The sequence below is a fragment of the Notothenia rossii genome (assembly GCF_949606895.1).
Source record: "Notothenia rossii genome assembly, chromosome: 2".
NCBI classification, from domain to species: Eukaryota; Metazoa; Chordata; class Actinopteri; order Perciformes; family Nototheniidae; genus Notothenia; species Notothenia rossii.
Genome location: NC_136904.1, coordinates 83,152,829 through 83,180,110, shown reverse-complemented (window position 1 = coordinate 83,180,110; position 27,282 = coordinate 83,152,829). Strand labels below are relative to the sequence as shown.

Sequence of the window (27,282 nt, the reverse complement as noted above, 5' to 3'; positions counted from 1 at the left end):
GAGCCTGACTGTCGTTTAGCTCAACGTGGATTTGAATCAATTGCTTTAATATTCTGTAATAAATGCAACAAAAGGCCAATAAAATATTTAACATCCTAAAAAACAACTATAACAAGTAATCAACAGTAATAACATAATACAACTGCAGTGTCTACATTTTGTTATCCAAAGTAATGTTCACTTTCAGTTGTGATTAAAGCTGGAGTGTAAATACATAAAGACAAACATGCCTCACGAGTTCGCTCGGTGCTGATTCAGCCTATCCTCCCTCACTGAGGGGTTTTTATCTGGTGCGTCCATTTCATACTTTTAGCTGCTGCTGCTTCTCGGTTGCCATGGTCTCTCCCATGTTGTAATGACTTATTGCCAGAGGGGGGAGCCAAACCAACTGCTCTTGTCGCTAATGAACATGAACTCCCTTCAGCAGTGTTTGTCTAAAATCCCTCCAAATGTGGCTACTGTACAGAGTACAATGTACTCGGTGTAAAAGTTACACGTTATATTTTTCTATCAAAGCTCAACAATGGTCTCCATGACATGAGTTGTCTGTCAGGACATGGAGACAACGTTTCTTTAGAGTACATTTGGTCCAACCAGAGGTGGGAAGTAACTAAGTACATTTACTTAAGTAACATTTCTAGATACTTGCACTTGAATATTTCCATTTTATGGTACTGTGCTTCTACTTCACTACAATTCAGAGGTACATCGTATCCTTTTACTCCACTACGTTCATTTAATATCTTAAGTTACTTTACAGATTTGGATTTTGATGTGTAACATGATCAACTTTTAAATAAGACTTTAGTTGCACCTGGAGAGAATTTGCCTCTTATCTCTACCCTGCAGAATACAAAGTCATCGATACAAGCTGCACCTTAAGAAGCTTTGATAACACGTTAATGCATCAATAATTATAATCGAAAAATAATACATATTACTCTGATATGGGCCAATCTGCTTAAGAAGTACTTTTACTTTTGGTACTTTATGCTTATTTTGATGCCAATACTTTGTAGTTTTACTTGAGTAACATTTTGAATGTAGGACTTTTACTTCTAACATAGTATTCCTACACTCTTGTACTTTTACTCAAGTACAGAGGCCCGCCTCTGGTTACTACTGCCTGCCTGTCTTTCACGATACTGGACACCCACCTGGATTTCAATCCCACAATGCAATCCGTCTTTTCGAAATTTCAAAATCGTGACAGTAGTGCTGAAACCATATACAGTATGGCTGAAACTGAGGACTAAATATAATAGACTATTGAGTCTACTTTAGCAGTGAGAGAGGGAGGGATTTCACAAACAGCCTCAGTCAAAACATTTTATTGATGTTATCAAAACAATCACTGAGTTCAAAACTTTAAACCAGAATTGCCAGCTAGGAGAGACCTATGACCATGTGAACCCAAGTCTCATCTTGGCTTGAAGAATATTTCGTGCCACATTAATCCTTTTAATGTCCTGGGTGGCACCAGAGACATATTTGGGCATTTGAGCCCCAGTGTTGTCCTGAACGAGGTAGCAAGAAGCAGGACCGAGCCCTCCTCCGATCCCTTGCCCTGCCGCTTTGGAGAGAGGAAACACATTTCGCTGAGCCCCAGCCGCTGCGTTGATGAGGTCGTGAGAGTATTGTTGAAACAGGTGTTCTTCTTTAGCAATGACCTCTGCGTAGTCCTCCTGAAACTTTTGCTCCTCTCTTTTCCGCTGCTGGAGCTTGGCACCTTTCTTAGCCTATATTCGGAGGATAAAGGTGACATGTTAAAAAGGGCTATGAATCATTGAGATAGTTTTAACATTACCATTTCTGTAGCATTGCACTCATGTGCATTTCGTCCTTCTGCTTTGATCTTCTGAGCCTTCATTTTTTGTTTCTCTTCAAATATTCTGTCGGCCTCTTTCATGGCCGTAAGTGTGCCCATCATGCTTTGTTTGGTTGTTTTGTCCTTCTGCTCCTTCTTTTCTTGCTAGGGAAACACAGTTTGTGAAACAGGTGAGAACCTTTTGTTACATGTAGGGCCGGTCCTGACATATTTGCTGATTTTATATTACTGCATTTAAACATGTTTTGGTAGAAACCGAAGTTACATGTATGAACCTGAAAATAAGCATAATATGTCCTTATTATAACTACTTTATAAAGAGCTTCATGCAACCGTAGTATTTTGCAGGTGCAATATCTGAACTTGTGTTACCATGAATTCCCTGTGTGCAGTTATTGACTCCAACATGGCCGCCTTCTTCTCATCCTCCTCTCTCTTCCTTTGTGCCAGTTTTTCATCCTGCTCAGCGACAGCCTTTGCGATCCTCTGCCCCTCGTTGTCAGTTTTCTCCTGCTGAGTGACAGTCAGCTTGTTCATGGTCCACTCTCTTCGCATCTGGGCCTCACTGAAAAACGTGTCACACGTATGATCTTAATACACAATGGATCCAACTGTAACTGTATCACTTCGGGTTGTTTTGCCGGGCCTTACCTGAACAATTCCTTTTCTTTTTCTTTCCGTAACTTTACAATTTTTTGTCTGGACGAGAGGAACATTTTTATTTGCTCCTCTTCAGCCTCCTGCTTCTTTGCATGTGTTGCTCTTATGAGGTCACTGTTGGCGACGTGTTCCTGCATATACAGATTAAACATTAGGTGTCATAAATTATAAAATTACTAGATGACCTGTGCTGCTAAGGCCCTACCAGGTGACCGTGCATAAGGTTTCTCCTCAGCTTTGCTTTTCTTTCTTCTTCCATGTTTAACTCCAAACGGTGGAGTTCTAAAAGGCCTTGGGCTTCCTCTCCGTCCTTCCTGTTCTCGATCTTCTCACGCTCTCTCACTTGCTCACGTTCCTTCATCCTAAAGAACAGGTATCATTTTCTCATGTGGCATGTGTTTGCATATCTTTGGAATGCCTATAATGTGTCTGATGTGAGACTTACTGGTTTTTCAGGTGTCCTACCACAGCCTGTCCCTCCAGCTTTTTCCGAAGTGCTTTCTCCTGCTCCTGTCTCAAAGCTTCGTCAATATCGGTCTTTTCCAGATCCAGAAATTCCTTGTCGACATCTTTAGAGGCACTCTTGATCTTTTGCTTCAGTTTAATCTGCGCCTCCCTCTCCTCCAGCACCTCAGTCAGCACGAGGGCACGCTGTGGAAGAGGTAACAATCATTAATTATCCCAAAACATCAACATACTGTATAGCCAAACATGTACAGGTGACACAATATTTCTCATGCGATACTAACGTGTAGTCCTTTAATACGGTTGGTTTCATAATAGAGTTGAGTCTTGGCTTTTTCAATGGCCTCTTCACGCTGCTGCTGCTGAAATTTGGCCTCTTCTTGATCAATCATTTTCCTTTTTTCCTCCTCAGCCTCCTCCCGGTTCTTCTTTGCCTCTAACTTTTTTTGCCTTTGACCCTTTAAAAAAAAAATACAGTGTATTGACCTTTTGCTCTAGGCTGTGCTTTTGTTTTGCAACATAATAAGCAGGTCAAAATGTAATACAGCAAATAAAATCTTTGAAAAATCTGTACAGGAAACTTACAGCGATGGTATTGGACCAGAGTTTCACCACCTCCGTTGACTGCAAATGCAGGGCCTCTCTCTGTTTGGCTGCCTCCTTCATATCCTCTTTGTCTTTATCAACCTGGTTCACTTCATCTTGAATCCTTTGCCATTCTCGTTTGCTTAAGACAGTGACCTGTCGGAGGTCTGGGGGCTCGATCATCCTGCTGGGTTCCTCAGCTGAAGATACTAATAAAACAAATGCAGAAATAAAACTAGAATTATATTCAAGCACCCCTTTGTGGAGTATGGATAGTTGAGTACATTGCTGATTCATACTTTAAAATAGTCACATATTCCAGAAAAAGCTTTTCTCCAGAATATGCATATTTATTTCTTCCAAGTTAAAGTTACATTCTGTCATTACACAAGGAATTAAATAGCAGATTTTGTAATGATGGAGATGCTGAAAATGAGGTATGTAGGCCTATGCCCTGTAAAAACTAATAATCTGATTCAAGTTATTTATGTATTGCTGCTAAATGAAATTTCCCAATTTAGGTGTGTTGTGTGGTGTTTCTATTTCTCTACCAGAAATATATCAAATAATTGTTAAAACAGCTTTAAAAGAGCAATTATTACACAGACCAATACATAACTCTTAAAGTTATAATATGGGCAAATACAATAATAACATTTCACAGGCTTGTTTTGTTGGTTATTTGCTTCATGGGGGAGGTTGCACTCTGGGATTTAAAATCCTGGCTCAGGCCTTGCATGTATGAGATATAAATGCATGCAAAAAATAGCACTGTGCAGTTCTCTATCAATCTACAGGAAGTTGTTTTCTGGCAAGAAGTTTGGGCATGCGTTTGGATGGATGCAATATAACTAAACAACATGTTCTCCAAGGCCCCTCCACATTTTCTGTATTGAGTTTTAGGTAAGTATTTCAAGACTGCTCTCTACTTGAAAAAAATATTTTAGCCGTGACAGACGTTAGATACCTTTTTTTAAAGTAGATCAACTCTCACCTCTCTTACTGGAGCCTGTTCTTCGGCCGTGCTGGACCACCGATGCCATTTGATATCTATAACCTAAAAAAAAGCACTACTCAATTGAATGTTGAAATCTTTCTGTAGCTAGTGTTAAATTCAGATTACAAACGGCTCTGTCAGTGTCCGCATTTGTTGTTGCGGTGTATCCAGGCAACGGCTGAACCAATCAGAAGCATTTCAGCTGATGGCATTTCAGCTGATGGACACCAGATGGCGCTGTGGGACCCCAACATGTAACATCAAACACATCAATGTCATAGAAATATGGCCAAAAATGTTTGCCTCTTTCCCTTTGCACTTTTAAAATCATGCAAACATATATTTTAGGAAAGTATGACTTGCTCAAGCTGTCACAGACAACCGGGAAACCCAATACAATTGGATACATATTACTTCAATAACAGTTTACTCATTGAATTGAGTGGTGGGACATCTGTTTTAAATGAAGATTAGTCAAACAAATGAATGTTCAATCTAGACTCCAGAACTGCTTTGCTCTTACTGCTGTTCTGTTCAGGGTAATGGAGACAGGGAAACACCCCTTCACAATTCAATGACACAGATACTGTAGGCCTACCCAATCAAACAACTGCTGTACCAATACTCATACAGATTCATCAGCATACAATCAAATCATCTGTTTTGTAAAATCTAGTGTTAAAAAAATATGTACTATTACGACTGTGACATTCTGACAAACAAACATAAGGGGGCTGTCATGTGCAGCTTAATGAGTCATGTGATGAACAGCATCTCTTGAATTAAGACTGAAAAATGGACTTGACTGACCTGATCTACTGTTAAATAAAAACATGTATAGCATGAAGGAATTAACAATTACAAACTTGTAATGTGTATAATTCTGAAATGGGCCTTTTGCATGGCCTGTATAGGGAACTTTTACTTCAGGCAGTGCTGATGCTTATGTTTTTCTACTTAAGTATGATTTTTGAATAAAGGGCTTCTTCTTGTAAAAGAGCATTTTTACAAAAAATGAGTGGTATTAATAGTTTTATATTGTTACTAAAATACACATTATTAATGCCTGCTTAAAGGGATAAGCTATGCAATTTTTACAAAAGCCGTTTTTTCTTCCACCACTGTTAATGGCTTGGCACTACTTTGTTAAACTGGTTTCCAGAGGGCCTCCTCTATCGTTACATCAGAGCAGGAGCTACACGAGGGCGGGATAACTTTGAGGGGGCCGTCTTAAATCCCAGAACTCCTTTCAAAACCAGCATAGGGAACCGACCAAGCAACGGTGTCCATCACTTTAGGAAAGGACCAGCCACCCGACGTTTCCAGACAACCAGCAACAAGCAGCGATCCCCGGAAGAAAAACCCCAAGATGGCCCCGATCTGCATCAAGACTGTTTTAATCAGTGAAAGTGTCGATCCTCGCTGCAAGGCGATTCTGGAGGAAAATGGCATTCGAGTTACGGAAAAACCCAATATGAAAAGGGATGAATTAATGGCGGAGATTAAGGTAAAGTTTGCACACCAGTGTCGCACAAAAGCTTGATCATGCATCCGCTGTCGTTTTTTATTCCTGCGCCACATATTTGAAAAAAAGTTTAGCTCGCATCATTTTAAAGCTTCTCCCAATCGACTTAGCTGTGCATATGTCTTGAGTGAAAGTATTTTCAATGAAGTAACGCCTGTTTTTGGTTGTTTTTTTCATACAAGGTTTAATTGTCTGTACACTTTTTTTTTAGGCAATATACCAATACCTTTTTTCTCAGGCTTTACCTCTGAGTCAGAAACGTATTTGTCGGGTTTGGATGTGCCAATTGATTGTAGTTGCATTTAGCACCGCCCCTTGTGAAGCTGATGCAACTCATCCCTGACTTTACCAGCTCTCCCATCACTTTCTCACAGTGCCACATGCAGCACATTGGCAGCTTTTGTCAGTTTATTGCAGAGGGCCGGCTGTGCATGTATCAGAAACTAGTATTTGCCTTTCTATCATTTTAGATGTGTTGGATCAGAAAGTATGGATTGCAATGAAATGGTTAGACTACAAACGTAATGGATACAAGTGTTTCCATTACTGCAGTATGCAGGACTTGACTAACTTCTTGTAGGGCCTTAAGCAAAAGTGAGTGGTTTTCTTTTGACTTATTTTTTTTAACCACTGAGCGCTCTCTGAAGTGGGGTTAATTGGGGTAATTTTCTATAGTCTATCCACAGTATATGGATGTAGCACACCCCATGTTCCTGGTTAACGGCTGTCTGACAGCAAGGTAAAGTAGTAAACAGATTATTTAGCTAAAATACATTTTGCTTTAACTCTGTTCATAGCAGAACATACTTTTCAATGCTGTAACTCCTGTTTGCTTCTCCAAACTGGGAACGTGCTGACAGCCATTTATTGTAGATACAAGTACAAGTGTGGACAAGTACCTCATGCAACCCAACTTAAAAAACCTGAACTATTCCTAAATCTCATTAAGCCCACATTGATCTTACTGCCCCTCATGTGTGCTGTCTGCTTTGAGTTATCTATGGTGCTTTCACATCTGGTGCTGGGTTGTTCCAGTCCTAATGATCTTCACCCATTGCCGTTTTGTTGCCACTCGCTTTCTACAAACAATAAAAGAGGAGTTAACATGAAGTCATATTGAACAACAATACCTTATTCATTGGACAGTTTTTTTTGTCACTGTGCCTTCTGAGTATATTGCTTTTCTCTGTTGTTCACAAAATGTTATTTAATATGAGCAACTGTGCCTCTTTTAAACACGAAGCAAAGATAGAAAATGTGTCCAAAAGCAACATTTTGTTACTTGGTGAAAACAGACAATACTGTGTTGTCGAACTGACCTGTTTCAATGGTTACAAATGTATCTTGTAAAAATGTAGGCCACACAGATCAGGAGGTGGCTTTGTTTACGGCTCATGGTAAATTTTTTGATCAAAATGCTCCCCTAGAAGAATGGGGGCATCAAGATATAGTCTTGGTTTTAAGGCCCTTTTCATGACTGTTTGTTTTATGCTGTAGTGGCACAATTGACCAAAAACCTTTGCACTAGTCTAATATACTGAGCAGAGTGATTTAGTGGAAGGTTTTTGGAAACATGGACATTGACACTTTGTTGAGGTGTAAATCTAGCCTTTAATAAACTACCAACAGATATACAACTCCATGAGATGAACTGTGATCCTCTCTCCACCCTAGGACTACGATGGCCTTGTGGTCAGATCTGCCACAAAGGTAACAGCTGATGTCATCGATGCTGCTAATCTAAAAATCATCGGAAGAGCTGGAACCGGCGTGGACAATGTGGATGTTGATGCTGCCACCAAGAAGGGTATTATTGTCATGAAGTAAGTCTCCAGTCTATGTAACTTTCTTCCTGTGCAATTTCAGTATAATGTACTGTCCATTAACTGTTAACTGTTTTCTCCAGCACACCAAGCGGAAACACCATCAGTGCTGCCGAGCTGACATGTGCCCTGCTGATGAGCCTCTCAAGGTGAGATCAGCCGTTGTCAACATGCTTTTTTTTAAGTGCATGGAAGTTCTGCACGAGTGCCATTATTATTATTATTATTATTATTATTATTATTATTATTATTATGTGGTTGTTTTTCCAGATTTGTGCCTCAGGCTGCCATGTCGATGAAGCAAGGGAACTGGGATCGCAAAAAAGTAAGCAGAGATTTTAGTTTGCCCCCATATGCTGTGCATGTTTGCAGTGGGCACACAAAGCGGTTACTGATGCATGGTCGGCTCCATTGTTCAGCCAGTCATCACTGATCAGATGTGAAGCTTGGATGAGGTCAATGTTTTTTTCCTAATTCTACAGTTCATGGGTGCAGAGCTCTATGGCAAGGTCCTTGGAATAGTTGGACTTGGAAGAATAGGAAAGGAAGTTGCCTCAAGAATGCAATCATTCGGCATGAGGGTAAGTTATACTTGACTAAACTGTTCACTATTTGCACTTGGTGATTGAATTATGCAAACATGGCTTTTTTTCTCCCCTCCTTAGACAATCGGCTATGATCCAATCACTCCTCCTGCGGTGACAGCCAGCTGGGGGGTGGAGCAGATGTCCCTGGAGCAGTTGTGGCCACAGTGTCACTACATCACTGTTCACACTCCTCTGATGCCCTCTACTGTCGGTTAGTCTCAAAGCTCTCATCATTACACAGCCATCGTTCATTTTACTGAAAATGTGAACCTCAATTTTTCTTTTTTTGCCCAAGGTCTTCTTAATGATGAATCGTTTGCTAAATGCAAGAAAGGAGTAAAGGTTGTCAACTGTGCACGAGGGGGCATCATCGATGAGGACGCTCTCCTCCGAGCTCTGGAGTCCGGACAGTGCGGAGGAGCAGGGCTCGATGTCTTTGTTGAGGCAAGACGATTGGAACATGAAATTGTGTCATTTATCACTCTTTAATATTAATAAAAGGGTTTCTCCATCTTACTTTGTGATCATGCTTCTGTCACAGGAGCCTCCTAAGAACCGTCCATTGGTCGACCACCCTAACGTGATCAGCTGTCCTCACCTGGGAGCCAGCACGAAGGAGGCGCAGGCTCGCTGTGGGGAGGACATCGCTCTGCAGATTGTGGACATGGTGAAGGGCAAGAAGCTGGTCGGAGCAGTAAGTAACACTCCGTTCTACTTGTAACAAATTACTTCTCAGACCTTGACATTTTTTGTTGCCATGAAGTGTTACATTTTATCATCAACCTTTTTTTTTGGTGCAGCATGCAAGACATTTTACATTAAAAAAAAAAAAAAAAAAAAAAAAGCCATGGAAAATATAAATGCTAAATTACACCCAGTTTGATACAATTAACTTGTCATATTTAAAAAAAAAAAAAAAAAAACAAAGTGAACAATATTTGAAAAGCTACTTTTTTTTTTTATAAAGCAATTATACTTTACACTTTATGTTTAATACCCGTTAACTTAATATCCAATGATTATTCTTTCTGTCAGGAGAGATTAAGTTGAGGTGAATGAAGACACAAACGAGTAGACACAAGTAAAAATACAATTTACGTTTTTGTAGGCACCTAAATTGTCAGATTTCTTAAGCTTCCTGTACAGAAAACAGGAAAATATGCCAGCACACCCAGTTCACAAAAGCACTCTACTGTTCATGTCTTGTTTTTATATTCAATTTTGTTCTCCTTTTTTTAGGTAAATGCATCAGTTTTGGCCAGCACTTTCTCCCAGGAATCTCACCAGCTGATCAAACTCGGAGAAGCCGTTGGAGCCGTGCTGCAGTCATGCACTTCTTCAAAGAAACCTTTCACAAGTGTTCAAATCTCTACTCAAGGTAAAACCACTCGTCTAACCGGTTTAAGGGGCTGTCATATAACGTAGATAGAAAATATTGTAATCGTGTTCTCTTTCTCCCTCTAGTGGTATGATTCTGAAGCGATCACTGTTGTGTCTGCAGTTGATGGCTTTCTGCTGTTTTTCTAAAGTCCACATATTTCATTTGAAGTATTTAAATGTCAACACCATGCACAATTTTCTTTAAACCAGGGGATTGCATGAAGTCCTCCACTGGTTACATGACTGCATCAGTAATGGTTGGATTGCTGGCCAATGGATCTGGCTCCTGCCCGAACCTAATCAATGTGCTCAGCCTTGCCAAGGAGTCTGGAATCACGGTACAGCAGAAACTAATTCTGGCAAGTTCACATGACAATAACGTGTGTGTCTTCATTTTTTTTTTAAATAAATTCTTCCTACATGCATTTCTCCAGGTAAACCAGGCCCACTGCTCATCTGATGCGGCAGGTGGTGTGTGTACGGTGGAGATTGTGGCCAACGGCAGCAGCTTCAAAGCCACTGGTTCAGTTCAGGGTGGCGTGCCGGTGCTGCTGGAGCTGAGTGGCAGTGCGTTCAGACAGCCGGTCTCTCTCACTGGAAACCTGCTGTTCTTTAAGGCCTCCGCAAGTCCACAGCTCCTGTCCTCGGTGGCTGGTAAGGAATTTTAGGATGAGGCTATTTCCCAGTAGTGCTCTGGTGAAATCACACTGGTGTTGTTAGAATAAGGACATAACTGATGGCTACAAATAGTTGGTCTCTATATTAAAACCCTCCTATTGTCTAAGCTTTCCCAACCGTTACTTTGGTGTTCGCAGTCAAATTTGACCGGTCCTGTTTTAACTGCTAGTACATTAACACAAAATCCATTAATCATCACCAAATTTCATTTAACACCCTTTCAAACTGTGAATATTGTATCAGACTACTGGTATACATGAAACTGCAGTAAATATATAAAGAATAGACACTGAACATGTATTGCGTTTGCCAGGTGTGGGGGGATGGGCACGTGTGTGTGTGTGTGTGTGTGTGTGTGTGACAAGGGGGGGGGGGGCACACGCACACGCACACCTAGAGTATTTGTGTGTTTTTATCTGATCCGGATGGTTACTAATTCCTTTTCTTTATGGCGGTCATTTTTGACCGTGAACATCATGGGTGTTACAAAGTTGACTAAATCATCCAAAATGCAATGAAAGTGGTGATCAGCAATTGTATATGTTCAAATGTCTACTGTGAAGGATATCATAAAGCCGTAATGCAATCGAATGTAAAACAAAAAAATTATGATTGATAAAAGTAGTAAATCGGTCAGATTTGACCCGAAGACAACAGGAGGGTTAACAAAGTCTGTGTGGATCTTAAGCGGGGTAAACAAAAGTGAGAGCTGTGATAAACTAAATATAAAACATACCCAACATTCTTAGTCAAAATTAGAAACCAGCAGAGATCCATCATGCAGTAAGTCAAGGCTGATTTTAGCTCTAATAACATTCTCGATCCTTGTTTTTAGTTTGTAATGTAATGGGGAATCTTTCAAAAAATGATATTCTTGCATACCACTACTTCACTTTAGTAACTTAAAGGGGACCTATCACGCAAAATGCACTTTGTGATGTCTTTTATACATAAACATGTGTCCCCGGTGCGTCGGGGAACTCACGCAGTGTCAGAAAATAAAACCCTCTCTTTTCCTCCGTACCCAAATCTTTTAAAAAACGGGTGTACAACGAGCGGATAAAGATTTTCATCGAACTGACGTGTCCATCCGAGGTGACGTCGGCGGAACCACAGAAAGTTGCTATCAGAAACAATGCCTGACGTGTTTTGGACGTCTTTGTTTACATTAGCAAGCCTCGCTAACACTCAGAGCTAACCTGAAGAGCACATGTGTTTTTAAAAAGCAGGAAATAAAAGAACTCTCCTTGTGATAAACCCGCAAGAGAAAAAGCATTTGAGCTCCATACTATTTCAGAAATAATCCTTGACGTGGTTTAAACAGGATGGCGTTTTATCACAACCGAATGTAACTTTATCTCCGGTAGAATTCTGATCAGGCATTAGCTCGGCCTCCTCTTCTTTTTTTCCACGTTTCTCTAACGGGGCTGCAAAAGAGGGGTTTGAGCAGTATAGAGTGGCGAAGTCACGCCCATCTACTTCCACCCCATGGGACCTTATTTCTGAAAAATGATGTATTGAAGTCAATGGAGAGAGAACTTATCTTTTCGATTCTGTTTGAATTGTGCCATGTACACATATGATGTTTGTCAATCTTAAAAAATCAAAAAAGTCACAGTTTGTCTTAAAACTGTTGAAATATAAAACTATGAAAAATACGCAACTTGAAAGACTACAAATCCCAGAGTCGCGTACATTAACGTTACACATTACACTCGTGTTACTCACCGAAACCTTATAAAGCCGGTCCCGCATGCTGGCTCTTACGGAACTGACTAACTCCCCTTTTGTGTATGTACAGCTCTCAACATGGCCAGACTTGTAGTAATTTTCACCTCTTTTAATACTTTTCACTTCATTCTGAAAGAAAGAGGTGAAATGTGCTAACGTGACGGCCATCTTGGTGTTGGTGACGTATGCAAGACCAGAGTTGTAGTTCATTGAGTGCTTCGCACAAACAAATGTGTTACTTCACAGTTTTACGACACATTTTTATTTTTTTGACTTGCAAAATTATCTTTTTAAATTGACAAACATCATATGTGTAATTTGTTGCACAATTCAAACGGGATCAAAAGATAATCTTTCTCTCTCCATTGACTTCAATACATACTTTTTCCGAAATAAGGTCCCATGGAGGTCTCCCGGAAGGGGAGGGATTTCGCCACTCTATATGAGGGATGGCTACAATGGGTGAACGGTTTGGTATTTTGAAAAAAAAACTTCAGACATCTTTTGTATAGGTATGGCCCTACAATATATTTTTCAAATATAGCATGATAGGTTTAAGCTTTCATAATAGTGTGATAGTTTGACTGCATGGGTCATTGCAAACATCTGAGTACATATTTTTACAACCCGTCCCAAGCAGACTTAAATTCAACAACACCTATTTCTGATCACCAAAATGAATAGTACAAGATAAAATACTCTTTATCCTGTTTGTATCTGAAAATTCCAACCTCATTGTCCTATAGATTATGTAATGTGCAGTTAAGAAGCCACATATTTATGGCGTTGACAAGATCATGTTTAATCTTATTCTCATCAGGCAGATGCTTTAATGGAGTAAATATAACAACGCACATCTTACTTTAAAGCTAGTGAAGGGGAAATGTAGGGTTGCAGGGAGTAAGTTGTTAATGTGAAGTTCATTTTGAAGTCACACTTTTTTTTTTCGACTTTACTGCTTTCAGCAAGGCAAAAACTATATATGTATTCCCTATTGTTAAATTGGTTTTCATTTTGGCTGACAGGTAGCTCTGAGTTATGACTTTTAAGCACTTAAGAGGCTGTTATTTCCTTTAATCATACCGGTTCTGTCTTTTCCATTGTTTTTTGTAGGAGTTCTGGCCACAGCGGGAGTGGAGATCCAGTCTTTCAGTGCTCCTGCAGACCGTACTGGGGATCTTTGGTATTGTGTGGGGGTTTCCTCCCTCCCAGGAGACCTCAGTGTTTTGAAGCCTTTGGTTAAGGAGGTTGCACAGCTCAGCATTTAAATGACCGCAGCAATGCTATCTGAAAGTCTTATCATCTCTGAGAGTGTCAAATATAATTGATATCTCTGGTCTTAGCGTTTACAACTAACAACTTTGTTAAGAAGTTAAAACCTAATGGTTTAAAACATGCATTTTGATAACATTCCAGTGTTTAGATCTTTTACATGTAGTTTGTAAAAGTTATAAATATAAATAAATGTTGAGTGTCTTCTTGTCGTTTTGTTTAGAGAGGTGTAAAAAAAGTACAACTGCTAAAATCGCAGCAATAAAAATTGTTATGTAACTGCAGTTGGGTGTTTTTCATTCAGTAATCTTCACACTGTCAATTTTACAGATGTTTTGTGTCTGAGGGGATTTATTTCAATTCTATGGTAATTTTGTGTCCACAGTTTATAGTATTTGATCCTCCAGGGTCCCATTACATTGTACATCTCCAGTTAAACAACCCAGCATCAGTAGTGGAAAGTCACTATGTACTCTTTTACTTGAGTCCTGTATTAGAACTTTTGTTCACATTACAAGTATAATTCAATAATGTACCCTTTTATGAAATTGGCCATTGTGTATAACCAGTGCTGATGGTGCAAATATACAATTATATTTTGATGCTAGTTTTTAGTTTGTTGTTTGTCTTTGACTTGTATTTCTACACTACACATTAGTACAACATAGAAAACCAACATCAATCATTTGTTAAATACTATATACAGGTGTCACACACATTGTACTTTTTTCCTATCTAAAAGTAATTTACCCCTTGCAACTTAAAAGTAGGCATATTTAAAAACGTTTTCAAACATTGTTTTCTGCATTTAGTGTACACAGTAAGCACCATATTTTTTCCGTGATTTGATGCTTAGATTTAATCTAATTGTTCATGTTAAAATGTTACAATCCAGCTCATGTGGTCATTCCTGAATCTTGTGCACGAGCTCTTGCACTGTGCTGTTAATCCTTGTTAGGATTAGGAAAAGCCTTGGCCGCACTGAGAGTGGGTTCAAAACGCCATGGTAACCACAGGAAAGGGGGGAAACACGAATACTGAACAGTGCTAATGATTCATGTAAGTGGTGTATTTAAGGCGACGCTCATGTGTATACTATTTGTATTCTGTTAGTGATGCTTCTTTGCCTCATGGCTTCAGTAATGCGCCGTACGTGAATGCATCACGAAACTGGATGGAGGTTATATTTAGGCTCGGGGAGAAAAATAGCGGTGTTGGGTGAATCCTCTGAATGGTTGCTTGGTTTTTTTCAAGGACCTGCTGGTGGAGAGAGGAGGGGGTTGGCCGCTGCACACAAATACCAAAATAGGATATAGGGCTGCCTGCGACAGTCCTGCACGAGCTAAATTGAGGCTCGTGTGTGTTTTTGAAGAGGAGCGTTCACACACTGTCGAGTACAGCAAGGGTCATCCATGGAAATAGGATGAGAGGTAAGGTATAGTTTATCTTTTAGCTTTCGAATCTTAAATTAAGGGATAGATAAAATACATTTGACACCACGAAATTGCAGTGAGTTATTGTCTGTCTTAACGTTATGTTATTGTAGAGCTGATGTTTTCCTGTGTTCTCCCCAGATATCATGTCACTCAGGCCAGCTGAAATATACACACATGGCTTCTGTGATGGTGACCATGCAACAGAGCTCCTTGGTGCTCTCAGGCATTTCTACATAAGTGGTCTGTTTACCGACGTTGCGTTACAATGTGGCGAGTCCGGACAGGTGTTTCATTGCCACAAGGCGCTGCTGGCCGCCCGCAGCTCCTATTTCAAAGTCATGTTTACAGCCGACATGAGGGAGAGGTCAAACAGCGTCATCAAGCTCATCGGGGTGGACTGTTTGGTCCTGGATGCTCTGGTGAACTATGTGTACACAGCTGAGGTGAGCATCACTCAGAGCAACGTGCAGAGCCTGCTAGAGGCTGCAGACCTCCTGCAGTTCATCTCTGTGAAACAAGCATGTGAGGAGTTTCTCATCCGCCTCCTGGATGTGGACAACTGCCTGGGGATGCACGCGTTTGCTGAGATGCACCTCTGTCCCGGGCTGGAGAGGGAAGCGCGCAGAGTGATGCTGGGCAGGTTCACAGAGCTCATTCAGCAGGACGAGTTCCTCGAGCTTGATCATGAGAAGATGGGATCAGTGTTGGCTGCTAAGAACCTCACCATGCAGAGGGATGATGTGTTGATAGATGCTGTAGCCAAATGGGTGACCCATGACTTGGATAAGCGTGTTCACTGTGCTGCAGAGTTGTTGCATACCATCCACCTGGACCTCGATGAGATTTATTTCAAGGCTACTTTAGAGGTCCCCAGACAATGCCTGCTCAACAGTGAAGGGAAGATTAAGTCTATGATCATTCAGGCTTTAAGGTCCAATGGCAAAGAGATGTCTACAACCAGAAAAATGTCTTCCAGCATGTATATCGTTGGGGGATACTACTGGCACCCTCTTTGTGAGGTTCATATCTGGGATCCTATCAGCGACACCTGGGTGCAAGGAAAAGACATGCCTGACCATGCAAGGGAGAGCTACAGCATCAGTTTACTTGGAGCAAACATCTATGTGACTGGTGGTTACAGGACAAACACTGTTGAGGCTCTGGACACAGTTTCTGTTTATAACTGTGACTTTGACGAATGGACCGAGGGTTGCCCCATGATCACAGCTAGGTACTACCATTGCTCTGTGGCTTTACATGGCTGCATTTTTGCCATCGGAGGCTACAGGGGAGGAGCTCCGGAGCAAGAGACGGAATATTATGACCCTTTGAAAAAGAAATGGCTCCCTTTGGCAAAAATGATCCAAGGTATGAATACATTAAGTTATGTAAATGCATTTGTGAACTGGTTCTCTTTACAGGGTCAGATTAGCTTGATGATCATGCCAGAAGGAGTTTGGCTGATTCTCATTGACATTGTTGATGTTTACCTGATTTATTTTTTCTTTGCAGTTCTTGTCTACTTTGTCTTAAAAGCTGAGTTTCAGAGTTCACTCTCAACCTATAATCTGATGACGAGGCTCATGTGATTTGATTTAAAGCTCCTTGACAGCTTTCCTAAGGGAACCTGGGGATAGATTTTCTTTCTACTGCTTTTTCCGAGGTCAAGAATGAACTTTCAACCTCAATAAATCAATGCTTTCCTCAAAGATAGTGTTGTTTATATCAACTGTTGGCTAGGTTTGGTCATATTAATGGTTGTGTTCATTATTGACCTTTGGAATAGCTGCTTTACACAATTCGTAATTCAAGTTCCTTCTACATGTCTTCTTTCTGAGTTATAGCCACATCCTGAGTAGATGGAATTTGCTCTGTTGTCATGGAGATGATTCAGTATAACGACTGAATCATCTCCTGAACATAGATAAAGCTGGAACCCCCAGGAAATCAACAAGGACAAATCAATATAAAAGCAATAATAAAAATGAAAACTAGTATTTAATATTATATATATTATAATTAACATGACTACTGTTATGGTAGCTCGTATTGTCAAACACATTGTAGCAGTTCTACAGTTGTAGCTAGTTAGCTAGCTAGTGAACACAGTGGAGAATTCAGTGGCTAAATGATTATTGCAAATAAATTATATTTCTCAAAAGTTGGTAGCAAAACTGGAATTGAAAGAACAGTGAATGTTGGACATAAACACTGTTTTCCACACATTAGTAGGTTCATAATATGTCAGTGTCAGCTTATTGCACTTCCCCCAACTGGTAAAAAAAAAATCAATGATGCAGGCTCAAGAGGTTAACATAGATGCGAGTGATTGATTAAATGATACCTATAACCTCTATTTCTTTTTGAAGGCGTAGGAAATGCCACTGCCTCAGTATTGGGAGATAAAATCTATGTGACTGGAGGTCACTACGGGTACAGAGGAAACTGCACATATGAAAAGATCCAAGTCTACAAGCCAGATGTCAATGAGTGGAGTATCATTACAATAAGTCCGCATCCAGGTATGAGAAAAAGGAAGAAGAGGTTAAAAAAAATGCTTAACATTGTATTCTGATCTAAAATCTTCTGTTTTCAGAGTATGGGCTTTGTTCTGTGTCCCTGGACAACAAGCTGTATCTGGTTGGTGGACAGACAACTATCGCAGACTGCTACGACATAGAGAGAGACGAATGGAGATCAATATCAGTGATGAAGGAGAGGAGGATGGAGTGTGGGGCGGTGGCAATAAATGGCTGTATTTATGTAACAGGTGGATACTCTTACTCCAAGGGGACTTATCTGCAGAGCATTGAGAAATACAACCCTGAGCTGGACTCTTGGGAAATTGTGGGAAATCTTCCAAGCCCTGCCAGATCACATGGAAGTGTTTGTGTTTACAGTGTTTAGTGTTAAACCCTCCTCAACACATTATTGTGTGCCAAATGGATCATGGTAAAAGGAAAACTGGATCACAGTCAGAAGATATCAGGTGCACTTTTAAACACCACAGCTTGAACTGTCCTTAGACTAAAGCGATACATATTTGCCAAACTGTGAGTACAATAACAAGTATTTCACTTAAAACTCAGGGGTTCCACAGCTGGCACTTTAGCTAACTCTTGGGTACTTCAGTTTTTAACGATTGAAAGAAATACTGAAAAAAGAAAGAAGATGAATGTATGAGTATTATTCAAATACACCTCACACAAAACAACCTCAGATTCAATAGGAAGCCAAAAATAATTGCTCTTTTTTTATTTGATTGAATATATCACTACCGTATCATGGGAATTTTGCCTGATTTTAAGTGAGCTAAGTGGACATTTAATTATATATTATTATATATACACAGTCACACTGAAATCTGTGTTTGGCTTCATCTTACATCTTTATGTTAAATGTTAGGGTAAAGGCTGTCTGCTTTATGTAAAGGTTTTTTTATTTAGAGTGCATTGATTGCACCTGAATGAATACTTCAGTATACAGATTAAGTAAATGTACATTTCACCACTGCCTGTAATAACATTTCCCCAACACTTTATGTATCCTACATGTTGTTGATCTGTTTGTTTTTTTGTTTTATTAGTGTGGAAATAGGGGAAATGCAATAAATATATTGTTTAATAAAATACAAGATCTGAAAACTAAAAACCTCCAGAACATTTTTACATGTTTTACAATGAAAAGAGACAAAAAAAATAAACAGGGCGTGTAAAGCCTTCCATTGGATCTTAGCAAAGCAAACTTCATTAGAATTTTTAAAAGTAAATGAAAAAACTATCTTTTTAATTTGGGGAAGTTTGAGTCGTATCACAGTTCATATTTTATTGTTTTAAGGTCTGTGATCTAAGTTTCTGCTTGTTTTTTCAAAATGGTTTTTTATTATTTCCCCCACTCTTTATTTTTAATCATTGTTATTTTTGATGTATCTTGTCTTGCTCTGTAAAGCACTTTGGGCTGCATCTTTCATAAAAGGTGCTGTATAAAGTTTAATTATTATTATTTATTATATTTACCATAAACACTGTATGGTATTAATATTACCAATGCAGTTACCTTGACTGACAGCTACACCCGGGGCTGCACCCGCCAACACACACAGACAGGTATTATAATCAGACTGTTTGTCACCGCAGCTGCTCGGATCCACACAACTGGCGGACAATCATCGTCGCGTAAGCGTGAAACGTCTCTTTTTGGTCCTCGCTGTGTTCCGTAGCACGCAGTTCCACAACGTGCAGCAAAGAGGTGAACACTTTCGGTCTGAACCACGGCTCTAAGTGCTGCAAACGGAGACTCAACAATTCGTAAGTATAACTTTTCAAGGTAGTTTAATGTGGCTCTTTTAGTTTCTTTAAATATCATAGGAAATTGTTTGTAGGTTTACAGGAGAACAGTATTTCTTCGTCTAGCATACTTTTGCTAGTATGGGTTTACCCAACGCGTTAATGACTAATTAAACATTTCGCACTAAAGTTATTTGCGGCTAAATTAAAATATCACGGATTACAACATAAACTGACACGTTTACCAGACTCAAAAAAATGAGTGGCTTGGCTTATAGTATATGTGAAAACAGCGTGGCCGGTACGGCCGCAGCAGGTGAGCTAGCATGTTAGCTATCAAGCTATCAGCATTTGCATCATCATATGACCGTTTCCTGTCCTTGTCAAATAAACGCTGATGCTCATATTAGTTTATATTTCAATTGGCTTCTTCGATTTTATTTATTTAAGATCATTTCTGTATTACGCTGTAGATTTCGACCACTAATCTGGTTTTCAGTTGTATTTAATTATAAAATACCACATTGTAATATACACTTTATTTATTTTTAATCAATATTGTAGCTAGCACTAGCACATGTCACAAAAACACAATGCCCCCATAAAAAGACTAATATTTTTTTATTATTTACTAGATCATCTACAATCATGGCAGAAAAGCAAGAAAATATGTCTCCAATTGAGATAAAGGTGGCACGACAAGTGGAGGTAATTATTTTTTAGTTAATTTGATTTTTATTATCTTATACGATTTGGTTGAATTCAACTCTAAAAATGTATCTTTCCCACTTCTAGTACTACTTTGGGGATCACAATCTTCCAAAAGACAAGTTTCTCAAAGAACAGCTCCAACTTGATGAGGGCTGGGTGGCTTTGGAGACGCTGCTCAAATTCAACAGGTTTGTTATTCTTGTCTTCATCACGTTTTCTGCTCCAAAACACTACTTCTCAAATACTAATCATTTTTATTTTAGTGATTAATTCGTAAATAGATATCCATTGATAATCACAAACATCAACTGAATGTAATAAGGAATGGTGAGGTTGAGAATTGTTCAAACAGCTGGTGGAAGGAAAGGTAAATTGAAGGATTAAAGAGCAAAACAGTGATGACTAATCTATTTTAAAACCTTTTGCATGACCCAAACCACATCATGAAAACCTTTGGTCAAAAATAGGTATTTTTTTCTAGGACATTTGAAGAACAACCTCTTCTATTTAAAAAGTCTACATGTAGGGATTTGTATGTAGACAGCAGCTAGTGTGAGTCAGCACTTTGAAATCAATCCTAATTAATTGAGAGAGCAGACAGTGCAGCAGGAGTTCAGTTGCCTTTTATTTGTGAGCTTAGCTTTTTTGTTGAATGTGTTTTCCTTCCCCAGACTGAAGTCTTTAACTACAGAAATCAGCGTCATTGCCGAAGCTATCCAGAAATCAAACGCTGGCCTCTTGGAGGTAAGCGAAGACAAGACTAAAATCCGGAGGTCTCCAGACAAACCCTTACCGGAAATTAATGATGACTACAAAGATGCTCTTAAACACAAATCTGTGTACATGGTAAGTTTTTTAATTGCATTAAAACACTTATTAGGAACTCTTATGACTCACACTTTGTTGTCAGTATTTAGGCCCACCAAGCTATTGAAGTATAATACAAAACATTTTGCTACATCCTCCGTCAATGAAGGTTACAACATATGTTCATTTTATCCTTATCCTAGGTTAAACATTTGTTTTGTTTTTTTACCAACATTCTTATATCTTTTGTCATCTAGAAAGGATTTCCTCTCGAAACGACCCTTGATCAGATTCAGGAGTGGCTGAGTGAGAAAGACATAGAAAACATTCAGTTGAGAAGAAACCTGCAACGTCTGTTCAAGGTAAATTAGAAAAAATATTATGGAACAATTAACCGTAGTATGTTTTTCCATTGAGTTTTAAGGGGAGATTTGTTTCTAAATACTTGAATTTGTTGTTTACAGGGATCAGTGTTCATTTGTTTTGTCACTGAAGAGTCAGCCAAGAAGTTCCTAGAACGTACAGACATCAAATCCTTCAAAGACAATGAGATGCTGGTTTTATCAAGGTAAGATTTATCTTAGTAGACAAAGGCTTATGATTGAGAAGTGAAGTCAGCAAATATCTGAAAGGTGACCAAATGTGAGACTGACATACTTTCAAAGATATGAATTCAGAAATACTCAACTCAGTTATTTGGAGGGAGTACGTACATGCAGTATGTGCAGAGGATTTGTACCCATTACATTATCATTGAGCTGATGCATTTATCCAAAGCCATTTACATTAAGTGCAATAAACCATAAAGATTCAAACTAAGGATAACGAGAACAGTGCAGACATATCTACTTCAAAGACTGTCTTGTCTAATAGTTTTCCCTCTCAGGGTGCTTACTGTCCACCGCAATTCAGAAACATAAGTAGATATTTTGGCATGTTTGGGGTGACACATGTTACCAAATGTCATTATCAATATTTGAATCTTTCGATTAGGTTTTATGAATGAAGGCAAACCATTTCTTTGGTATGGTGGTTTATAAATGTAATATTACAGTACACAGAATATTCCAATAGATAAGAAGGTGTTGTGAATTTTGGATTACCATAACCTTTTATCACGAAAATGAACATTTCTTAACAAACCTTTGAACCTCAGTGTGTTTATTATAATAACATCGTCATTGCTGTCTTGCTTGCAGAGAAGACTACCACGCAAAGAAAGCAGAAGACAGAAAACATTACAAAGCGGAGTCCAAAGCAAAGGCTAAACAGTGAGTACACAAACAACACCTTTCTGTCCTAAAACATACGGTGCATTTTATGATGAATTACTGACCTTCCTTCTCCCCCCAAAACATATTTAGGGACAAGGATAACCAGCAGAAACAAGTAGAAGACAAAGAGATGGTAAGATCCTTAATAGTGCTTAAGAACGTCCAATCTCTAACTTGGATAGGCTCCGGGCTCACTCCTAATCATTTGTCTTTTTGTTGCAGGGTCTGCTTTTGAGTGAGAAGACAGGTTGCCTGTTGAAGTTCTCAGGAGAGCTTGAAGATGTTTCAAGAGAAGACTTCCATGAGTTGTTCTCTGGGCATGGAAAGATCAAGTGGGTGGATTTCACAAGAGGAGCCAAAGAGGTAAGCAAAACTCCTCCACATAAGTCTCACTCAAAGAGATGCAGGGTAGTTAAAATGATTTATTTTGATTTCAACAAGGGCACCCTCCTGTTCGACGGAGTCGCAAAGGAGGCATTCGATAATGCCAAAGAGGCACATGGAGGGGAATTGAAGATCAAGTCCAACAGTGCGACATGGCAGGTGCTTGAGGGAGAAGAGGAGAAAGAGGAAATGAAGAAGATAATCGAAGCTCAACAAGAATCCTTCAACAGAACCAAAAACAGATGTAAATACGCTTTTTCAACCTAGCGGCTGATCTGATTCGCAAATCACCAATAGTCAAATGTATTGATGCACCTTGTATGTATTTAAAAGCTGGAGGAAGAGGAGGAGGAGGAGGAAGGGGAAGATCTGGCGGCAGAGGAGGAAGGGGAAGATCCGGCGGCAGAGGAGGAAGAGGAGGCGGCAGAGATCAAGGCAGGAGTAATTACAAGGGCAAAAAGACGAAATTTGACGATGGTGATGACGGTAAGTCAAGCATCTTCCAGAGGGTCACATTTGGGTTAGATATTAAAAACAATGTCAGGGTTTCCCCTAGGTTTACTGCCTTGGCAGGGTGCTGCCCAATTTGTTTTTCGGGGCACCCACATTTCTTTTGTCCTCCGGAGCAGAGAGGAGCTGTGGATTATTGTTAGTGATATCGTACAGTAACAAAGTATTGTACATTAAAAAGTAATACAGTACAGTGTTACACTGTACTGTATTACTTTAATTCAAACTGTATTCCCTTCTTATGTAGCCTACACTTCTTCCTTTCATTGATACATTTAAATCACCTGACTACAGCTATAACATACCTGCTGCAACCCTGTGCTGCTGCTGCTGCTTCTCTCTGCCTCATCCTCTATTGCTGAAGGCAGCTCCACCTCATCTGATCTCTGATATGAAAGCAATCGTGTTATGATCATATCGAGCTATTGGTGTGAGGCTAACATTAAACAAGCAGTCTGCTTGTCATACATAGCTGACGATACATTTCAAGTGGCAATTTGTTGAGTCACTGTCGCTAAATGCCGGTAGCATCAAGCTAGCAAATCCTGCATTAGCCTCACATCAACAGGTGTAGACAGAACATCCAATTATCCTGAGCTAATTTACTGAATAAACCAACTCACATCTCGTGTCTTTTTTTTCACCCAACTCATTAGACTATTCTTCTGCTGGCGTTTCATTGTTTTCTGTCAAATTCAATACTGTAGTTCCAAACCGCGGTACCTGCTCACCATCTGTGAGCTATTTTTAGAATGCGCACGCTACGTTCGTGCGCGTCCACCTAGGCAGGCTGTGTGTGTCCTTCTCCCGTGACAATAGCGGCTTGTGGTTAAAAAATAATAATAAACAAATTTGAAACTGGGGGGGGGACACACACAAGCGGGCAGAGCTTGGGGCAACAATACAGATTTGTTTGACTTTTTTACACTTTGTTGTTCTCCTATGTGAGAATGTGAATATGCAAGGCACACTGAAACATGCACATACATTGGATAAATAACATAGGCGTTTAGTTTACTTTATTTAATAAAAGAGCACATGTTCAATGTGAAAAGTGACCGTAGATAGATTACTTCAGTTGCAATTTGGTGCTATATATATTTGTTTAAATAAAAACAAAAACAAAAAAAAACACCTTGAATTTCAGGCAGGGCGCGGGGCTCCGTTGGCAGGGCGGGCGCAGCGCCCCGCCAAGACAATGGTAGGGGAAACACTGAATGTTATATTGTATCTACTTTGTGCTTTTCCTCCAGCACCCATCGCCCCAAAGAGAGAAAGAGAAGAGAATGATGGGCCCGCAGCAAAGGTCCCCAAAACTGAAAACGGATCTTAGTCACAACATTGCACCAGGATTCTTTTTTTTTTTGTGAAACATTTATTATAAACAGTGAAAATGCAGAGGCAACTTAAATCCATTCCAGTGAGAGCTTCAGTCTGTGGAGAATCGTAGGAAGTCCACCTGGATGTCGACCTAGAAAACAAATAGCAAAGCTTGGCGTCAGTTTTCAGCCTTTTTAAGTCTTTGTTTTTTTGTGCCTCTCTCATTATTTGTGTCCCTATATTTCTCCACTTAAGACGTTTTTTAATTTTATCAAACATGAATAACAACTAAACATTTGTTAGGTTTTGTGCAATTAATTTTTCCCTTGCAGATTTCCTGCAATGAGTGGTAACTTTTGCGTTGCTATTTGAAGTTTGCATATGTGAATAGCAAATAAAACCTTTAAAAATGAATCATCTGTGTGAATGTTTTTTTATCACAGCATGAGACGGGTTATAAGCTTACCGATTTCTTTTTGTGGAACTTGTAAGATGCTGGCAAGTCATATCTTAGTTCTGTAAAGAGAATGTAGAGTTTGAATATTTGATATTGAATATATACGTTGTAAATGCACTGTATTGTTCTCACCTGCTACTACTTCCATCTTCACTCCCCAGTCATTAGCCTTCTTTTGTATGTGCTGTAATCAGATAAGGAATTGCAAACGGTTCAGTCTCCATGCCTTTTCCTTTAGTTTTCATTGAAAGAACAGTTACAGAATGTATTAAAAAATCCTTGTTCTTTGGAGTCTGCCTGAAATACTGTCATTCTGCCCGTGACTTGGACTTGCCCTCAAGGACTAGAGATGCAACTTGGACTTGGCCTGAAAGCTCTATGTAAAACAAGAGTGCCTTTTTAATGTGACTGATATGAGAAATGAACTTACCTCTCGTGTTGAGGTTTTATGGAGGGAATACACTGCTGTCTTTGCCATTGTTAAAGCTGCCTTTAAGAACTTCATGTCCATGCCTAGAATAATAAAATAGAAACATGTAAATTGTTAGGGCTACAATAACTCATGAAGATTTGTATAAATGCCATAAGGAGACTTGACCATCCTATAAAACCTGAAATGTGTTTAATCATATCGAGAGTAACAATGATTACAGTTTCCAAATTATAAATACTGTTCATGTCAAAACCCAAGTTATATGGTAATAAGGAAGAAAGGCAGAATGTATTCTAGTTGAAGTAGAATCAGATGCCATTTGTCTTGCATTATGGTTTTGTAGGAACAAAGATTGCTTTACTTTGACCCAAATGAAGTCCCCTAACGTCATAGAAGCACAAAAAGTCACCAGAGTTCTCCCTTAAACTGTGCACTCACCTTGGTTGTGTTTGGTCCCAAATGGAGGATTCATTATTACAGTATCAAACTTTTTTGCATAGGCCTCTGCCTCAAGGGAACACAGGTCACACTGGATCAGATCCAGGTTAGAAATCTCAAATTCCTCTGCATTCCTTTTGAATATGTCTAGTGCGTCGTCATCAATATCGAAGCCAATACACAAACTGAATAAGAGAGGGAGAATAGAAGGATCAACAGTTTATATCCTTTACTTAAGTAAAAGCACTAAATACCACAATATATATACGTAAAAGTATGTAAGTGATAACATCAAAATGGACTTAAAAGTCTGAAAACTAAAAGTATTGATAGTGCAGTCAATTGTTCGTTGTCAGTGTTTAAGTATTGTTTGTTTTGGGATTAATATAGCTGCTGCATTAATGTGTATTAAAACGTTTATTTAACGTAGAATTTCATTTTTATTTAATTGAATAGTATTTAACGCATTTTACGTAGAATAACTTTCACATAAAAGAAAACCTGTATCTTTCAGTTTATTCGAGAGAAAAAAAATGAAGTTCACCAAATTTGGAGGTAATTGGATCGCTAAACATGTAATCTTAAAAGTAAGAATGGCAGACAAATGCATTGAATGATCATGTATAGCAGTTAAGTTTCATAAAATGGAAATAGTAAAGAAAAAACATCACATTTGTACTTAAGCACAATACTTGAGCAAATGTATATTCCATTACTGATGTGGAAAGACGCTGATGGAAAAGTACAGCTGTTATCCAAATGTTGTTGACACAGTTATTTAGTTATATGAGGATGGTCAGATGCTCTCACCCTGCATCAAGCACCGCAGCCCCGATGCTGAGGACTCCACAGCCACATCCCAGATCTGCCACTAGCTTCCCCTCAATGTCATCAAACGTGTTGTGTATTGTATAAAGCATGCATGCTGTGTGGAGAAAACAATAGACAGTTAATGACAACATTGTGCGCTATAAAGAAACGATGATAACATGTTGTCATCTCACCAGCAATATGAGGACTGGTTGGATATTGCTCAAGAAGGATTTTCGGCTCTTCAAACGTGTCCACCTGCTGTAAACAGCTCTCTAACTCTTTGAGTTTCATACTGGAGACTGTGATGTACAAAACTTGCGTGACAACACAGACAAGTTGTTTCAAAAGGTTATTTTTCAGCTAGAATCGCAGTGAGTGTATTTTAAGCATGGTCAAATGCGACTTCCGGGATGGTGTGTGCATCAACCAAAACAATCCGACTACCGGAACGCGTGATAGTAGTTCCTCCATGCATTTTTTGCATCTTTTATGAAACGTAGTTGTTTTATTAAAGGTTAAAGCACTTTATTAAAGTAAAGTAAACAGACACTTTAAAATATGAATTAGTTCATTCAAATTGAATATGTATGATTACATGATCTCTAGAAGAATACAATAATTATTTGTTATGAATAATCATCATAACAAAGTATATAAATATGATAAATACAAATCCACCATTTACAAAGTCAAGTTCTTACAGCTCACTTTTTAACATTTTTAGAGAGAATTTTCAATATTTTCCTGCACCTCAGTTGTGATATCTACAACTAGTACGACAATTATGTTTTGTGAAGGGGAAACAAAAGCTGTTTCAAGCAACTGAAAACACCATTCTAAAAATATAAAAAATAAAGTCGAAAATAATGTAATTGTTACAAC

At 39.1% G+C, this 27,282-nt stretch overlaps 5 protein-coding genes across 6 annotated transcripts; 3 read left to right on the top strand and 2 right to left on the bottom strand.

Moving 5' to 3' along the window:
* Positions 1 to 1,315: 1,315 nt before the first annotated feature.
* On the bottom strand, positions 1,316 to 4,765 carry cfap210 (cilia and flagella associated protein 210). The gene is made up of 9 exons (XM_079663540.1): positions 4,533 to 4,765; positions 3,539 to 3,747; positions 3,238 to 3,411; positions 2,934 to 3,139; positions 2,694 to 2,850; positions 2,480 to 2,619; positions 2,201 to 2,393; positions 1,808 to 1,972; positions 1,316 to 1,739 (listed from the first exon to the last, which is right to left on the bottom strand). The coding sequence occupies exons 1-9, from the start codon at positions 4,579 to 4,581 to the stop codon at positions 1,398 to 1,400; spliced, it is 1,635 nt and encodes a 544-aa protein (XP_079519666.1). The 5' UTR covers positions 4,582 to 4,765; the 3' UTR covers positions 1,316 to 1,397.
* A 934-nt stretch (positions 4,766 to 5,699) lies between these two features.
* On the top strand, positions 5,700 to 13,815 carry phgdh (phosphoglycerate dehydrogenase). Its single transcript, XM_079663541.1, has 12 exons — positions 5,700 to 6,042; positions 7,735 to 7,883; positions 7,967 to 8,032; positions 8,154 to 8,208; positions 8,366 to 8,464; positions 8,549 to 8,681; positions 8,766 to 8,914; positions 9,012 to 9,164; positions 9,710 to 9,848; positions 10,061 to 10,188; positions 10,285 to 10,504; positions 13,373 to 13,815. The coding sequence occupies exons 1-12, from the start codon at positions 5,905 to 5,907 to the stop codon at positions 13,525 to 13,527; spliced, it is 1,584 nt and encodes a 527-aa protein (XP_079519667.1). The 5' UTR covers positions 5,700 to 5,904; the 3' UTR covers positions 13,528 to 13,815.
* A 696-nt stretch (positions 13,816 to 14,511) lies between these two features.
* klhl23 (kelch-like family member 23) lies at positions 14,512 to 18,612 on the top strand. Of its 2 annotated transcripts, XM_079667420.1 has the most exons (5): positions 14,512 to 14,590; positions 14,786 to 14,961; positions 15,106 to 16,335; positions 17,337 to 17,489; positions 17,564 to 18,612. In XM_079667420.1, the coding sequence occupies exons 2-5, from the start codon at positions 14,955 to 14,957 to the stop codon at positions 17,872 to 17,874; spliced, it is 1,701 nt and encodes a 566-aa protein (XP_079523546.1). In that variant the 5' UTR covers positions 14,512 to 14,590; positions 14,786 to 14,954; the 3' UTR covers positions 17,875 to 18,612. The 2 variants fall into 2 exon arrangements, with proteins under 2 accessions (XP_079523546.1, XP_079523545.1); XM_079667419.1 differs by lacking the exon at positions 14,512 to 14,590 and having other exon boundaries at positions 14,720 to 14,961.
* A 475-nt stretch (positions 18,613 to 19,087) lies between these two features.
* On the top strand, positions 19,088 to 24,673 carry ssb (small RNA binding exonuclease protection factor La). The gene is made up of 12 exons (XM_079666188.1): positions 19,088 to 19,274; positions 19,889 to 19,961; positions 20,049 to 20,152; positions 20,636 to 20,810; positions 21,029 to 21,133; positions 21,236 to 21,339; positions 21,971 to 22,042; positions 22,136 to 22,178; positions 22,268 to 22,408; positions 22,487 to 22,673; positions 22,763 to 22,915; positions 24,193 to 24,673. The coding sequence occupies exons 2-12, from the start codon at positions 19,902 to 19,904 to the stop codon at positions 24,270 to 24,272; spliced, it is 1,224 nt and encodes a 407-aa protein (XP_079522314.1). The 5' UTR covers positions 19,088 to 19,274; positions 19,889 to 19,901; the 3' UTR covers positions 24,273 to 24,673.
* mettl5 (methyltransferase 5, N6-adenosine) lies at positions 24,267 to 26,827 on the bottom strand. The gene is made up of 7 exons (XM_079666189.1): positions 26,592 to 26,827; positions 26,398 to 26,512; positions 25,588 to 25,772; positions 25,147 to 25,229; positions 24,849 to 24,900; positions 24,726 to 24,775; positions 24,267 to 24,410 (listed from the first exon to the last, which is right to left on the bottom strand). Exons 1-7 carry the CDS (start codon positions 26,689 to 26,691, stop codon positions 24,369 to 24,371), a joined length of 627 nt encoding a protein of 208 aa, XP_079522315.1. The 5' UTR covers positions 26,692 to 26,827; the 3' UTR covers positions 24,267 to 24,368.
* Positions 26,828 to 27,282: the final 455 nt, after the last annotated feature.

Excerpts from the sequence above, each read along its gene's own strand:
- cfap210 (XM_079663540.1), bottom strand. The coding sequence starts at position 4,581 with ATGGCATCGGTGGTCCAGCACGGCCGAAGAACAGGCTCCAGTAAGAGA. Across the intron at positions 2,851-2,933 it reads GTAGGACACCTGAAAAACCA|GATGAAGGAACGTGAGCAAG; the intron begins GTAAGTCTCACA and ends CCTGTTCTTTAG. Across the intron at positions 1,740-1,807 it reads AGTGCAATGCTACAGAAATG|GCTAAGAAAGGTGCCAAGCT; the intron begins GTAATGTTAAAA and ends CTCCGAATATAG.
- mettl5 (XM_079666189.1), bottom strand. The coding sequence starts at position 26,691 with ATGAAACTCAAAGAGTTAGAGAGCTGTTTACAGCAGGTGGACACGTTT. Across the intron at positions 25,773-26,397 it reads GCTGCGGTGCTTGATGCAGG|TTTGTGTATTGGCTTCGATA; the intron begins GTGAGAGCATCT and ends TCTCTTATTCAG. Across the intron at positions 24,901-25,146 it reads ATAAAACCTCAACACGAGAG|CACATACAAAAGAAGGCTAA; the intron begins GTAAGTTCATTT and ends ATCTGATTACAG.
- ssb (XM_079666188.1), top strand. The coding sequence starts at position 19,902 with ATGGCAGAAAAGCAAGAAAATATGTCTCCAATTGAGATAAAGGTGGCA. Across the intron at positions 21,134-21,235 it reads ACCTGCAACGTCTGTTCAAG|GGATCAGTGTTCATTTGTTT; the intron begins GTAAATTAGAAA and ends TGTTGTTTACAG. Across the intron at positions 21,340-21,970 it reads GAGATGCTGGTTTTATCAAG|AGAAGACTACCACGCAAAGA; the intron begins GTAAGATTTATC and ends TCTTGCTTGCAG.
- phgdh (XM_079663541.1), top strand. The coding sequence starts at position 5,905 with ATGGCCCCGATCTGCATCAAGACTGTTTTAATCAGTGAAAGTGTCGAT. Across the intron at positions 7,884-7,966 it reads AAGGGTATTATTGTCATGAA|CACACCAAGCGGAAACACCA; the intron begins GTAAGTCTCCAG and ends TGTTTTCTCCAG. Across the intron at positions 8,465-8,548 it reads TGCAATCATTCGGCATGAGG|ACAATCGGCTATGATCCAAT; the intron begins GTAAGTTATACT and ends TCCCCTCCTTAG.
- klhl23 (XM_079667420.1), top strand. Across the intron at positions 16,336-17,336 it reads TTTGGCAAAAATGATCCAAG|GCGTAGGAAATGCCACTGCC; the intron begins GTATGAATACAT and ends TTCTTTTTGAAG. Across the intron at positions 17,490-17,563 it reads TACAATAAGTCCGCATCCAG|AGTATGGGCTTTGTTCTGTG; the intron begins GTATGAGAAAAA and ends TTCTGTTTTCAG.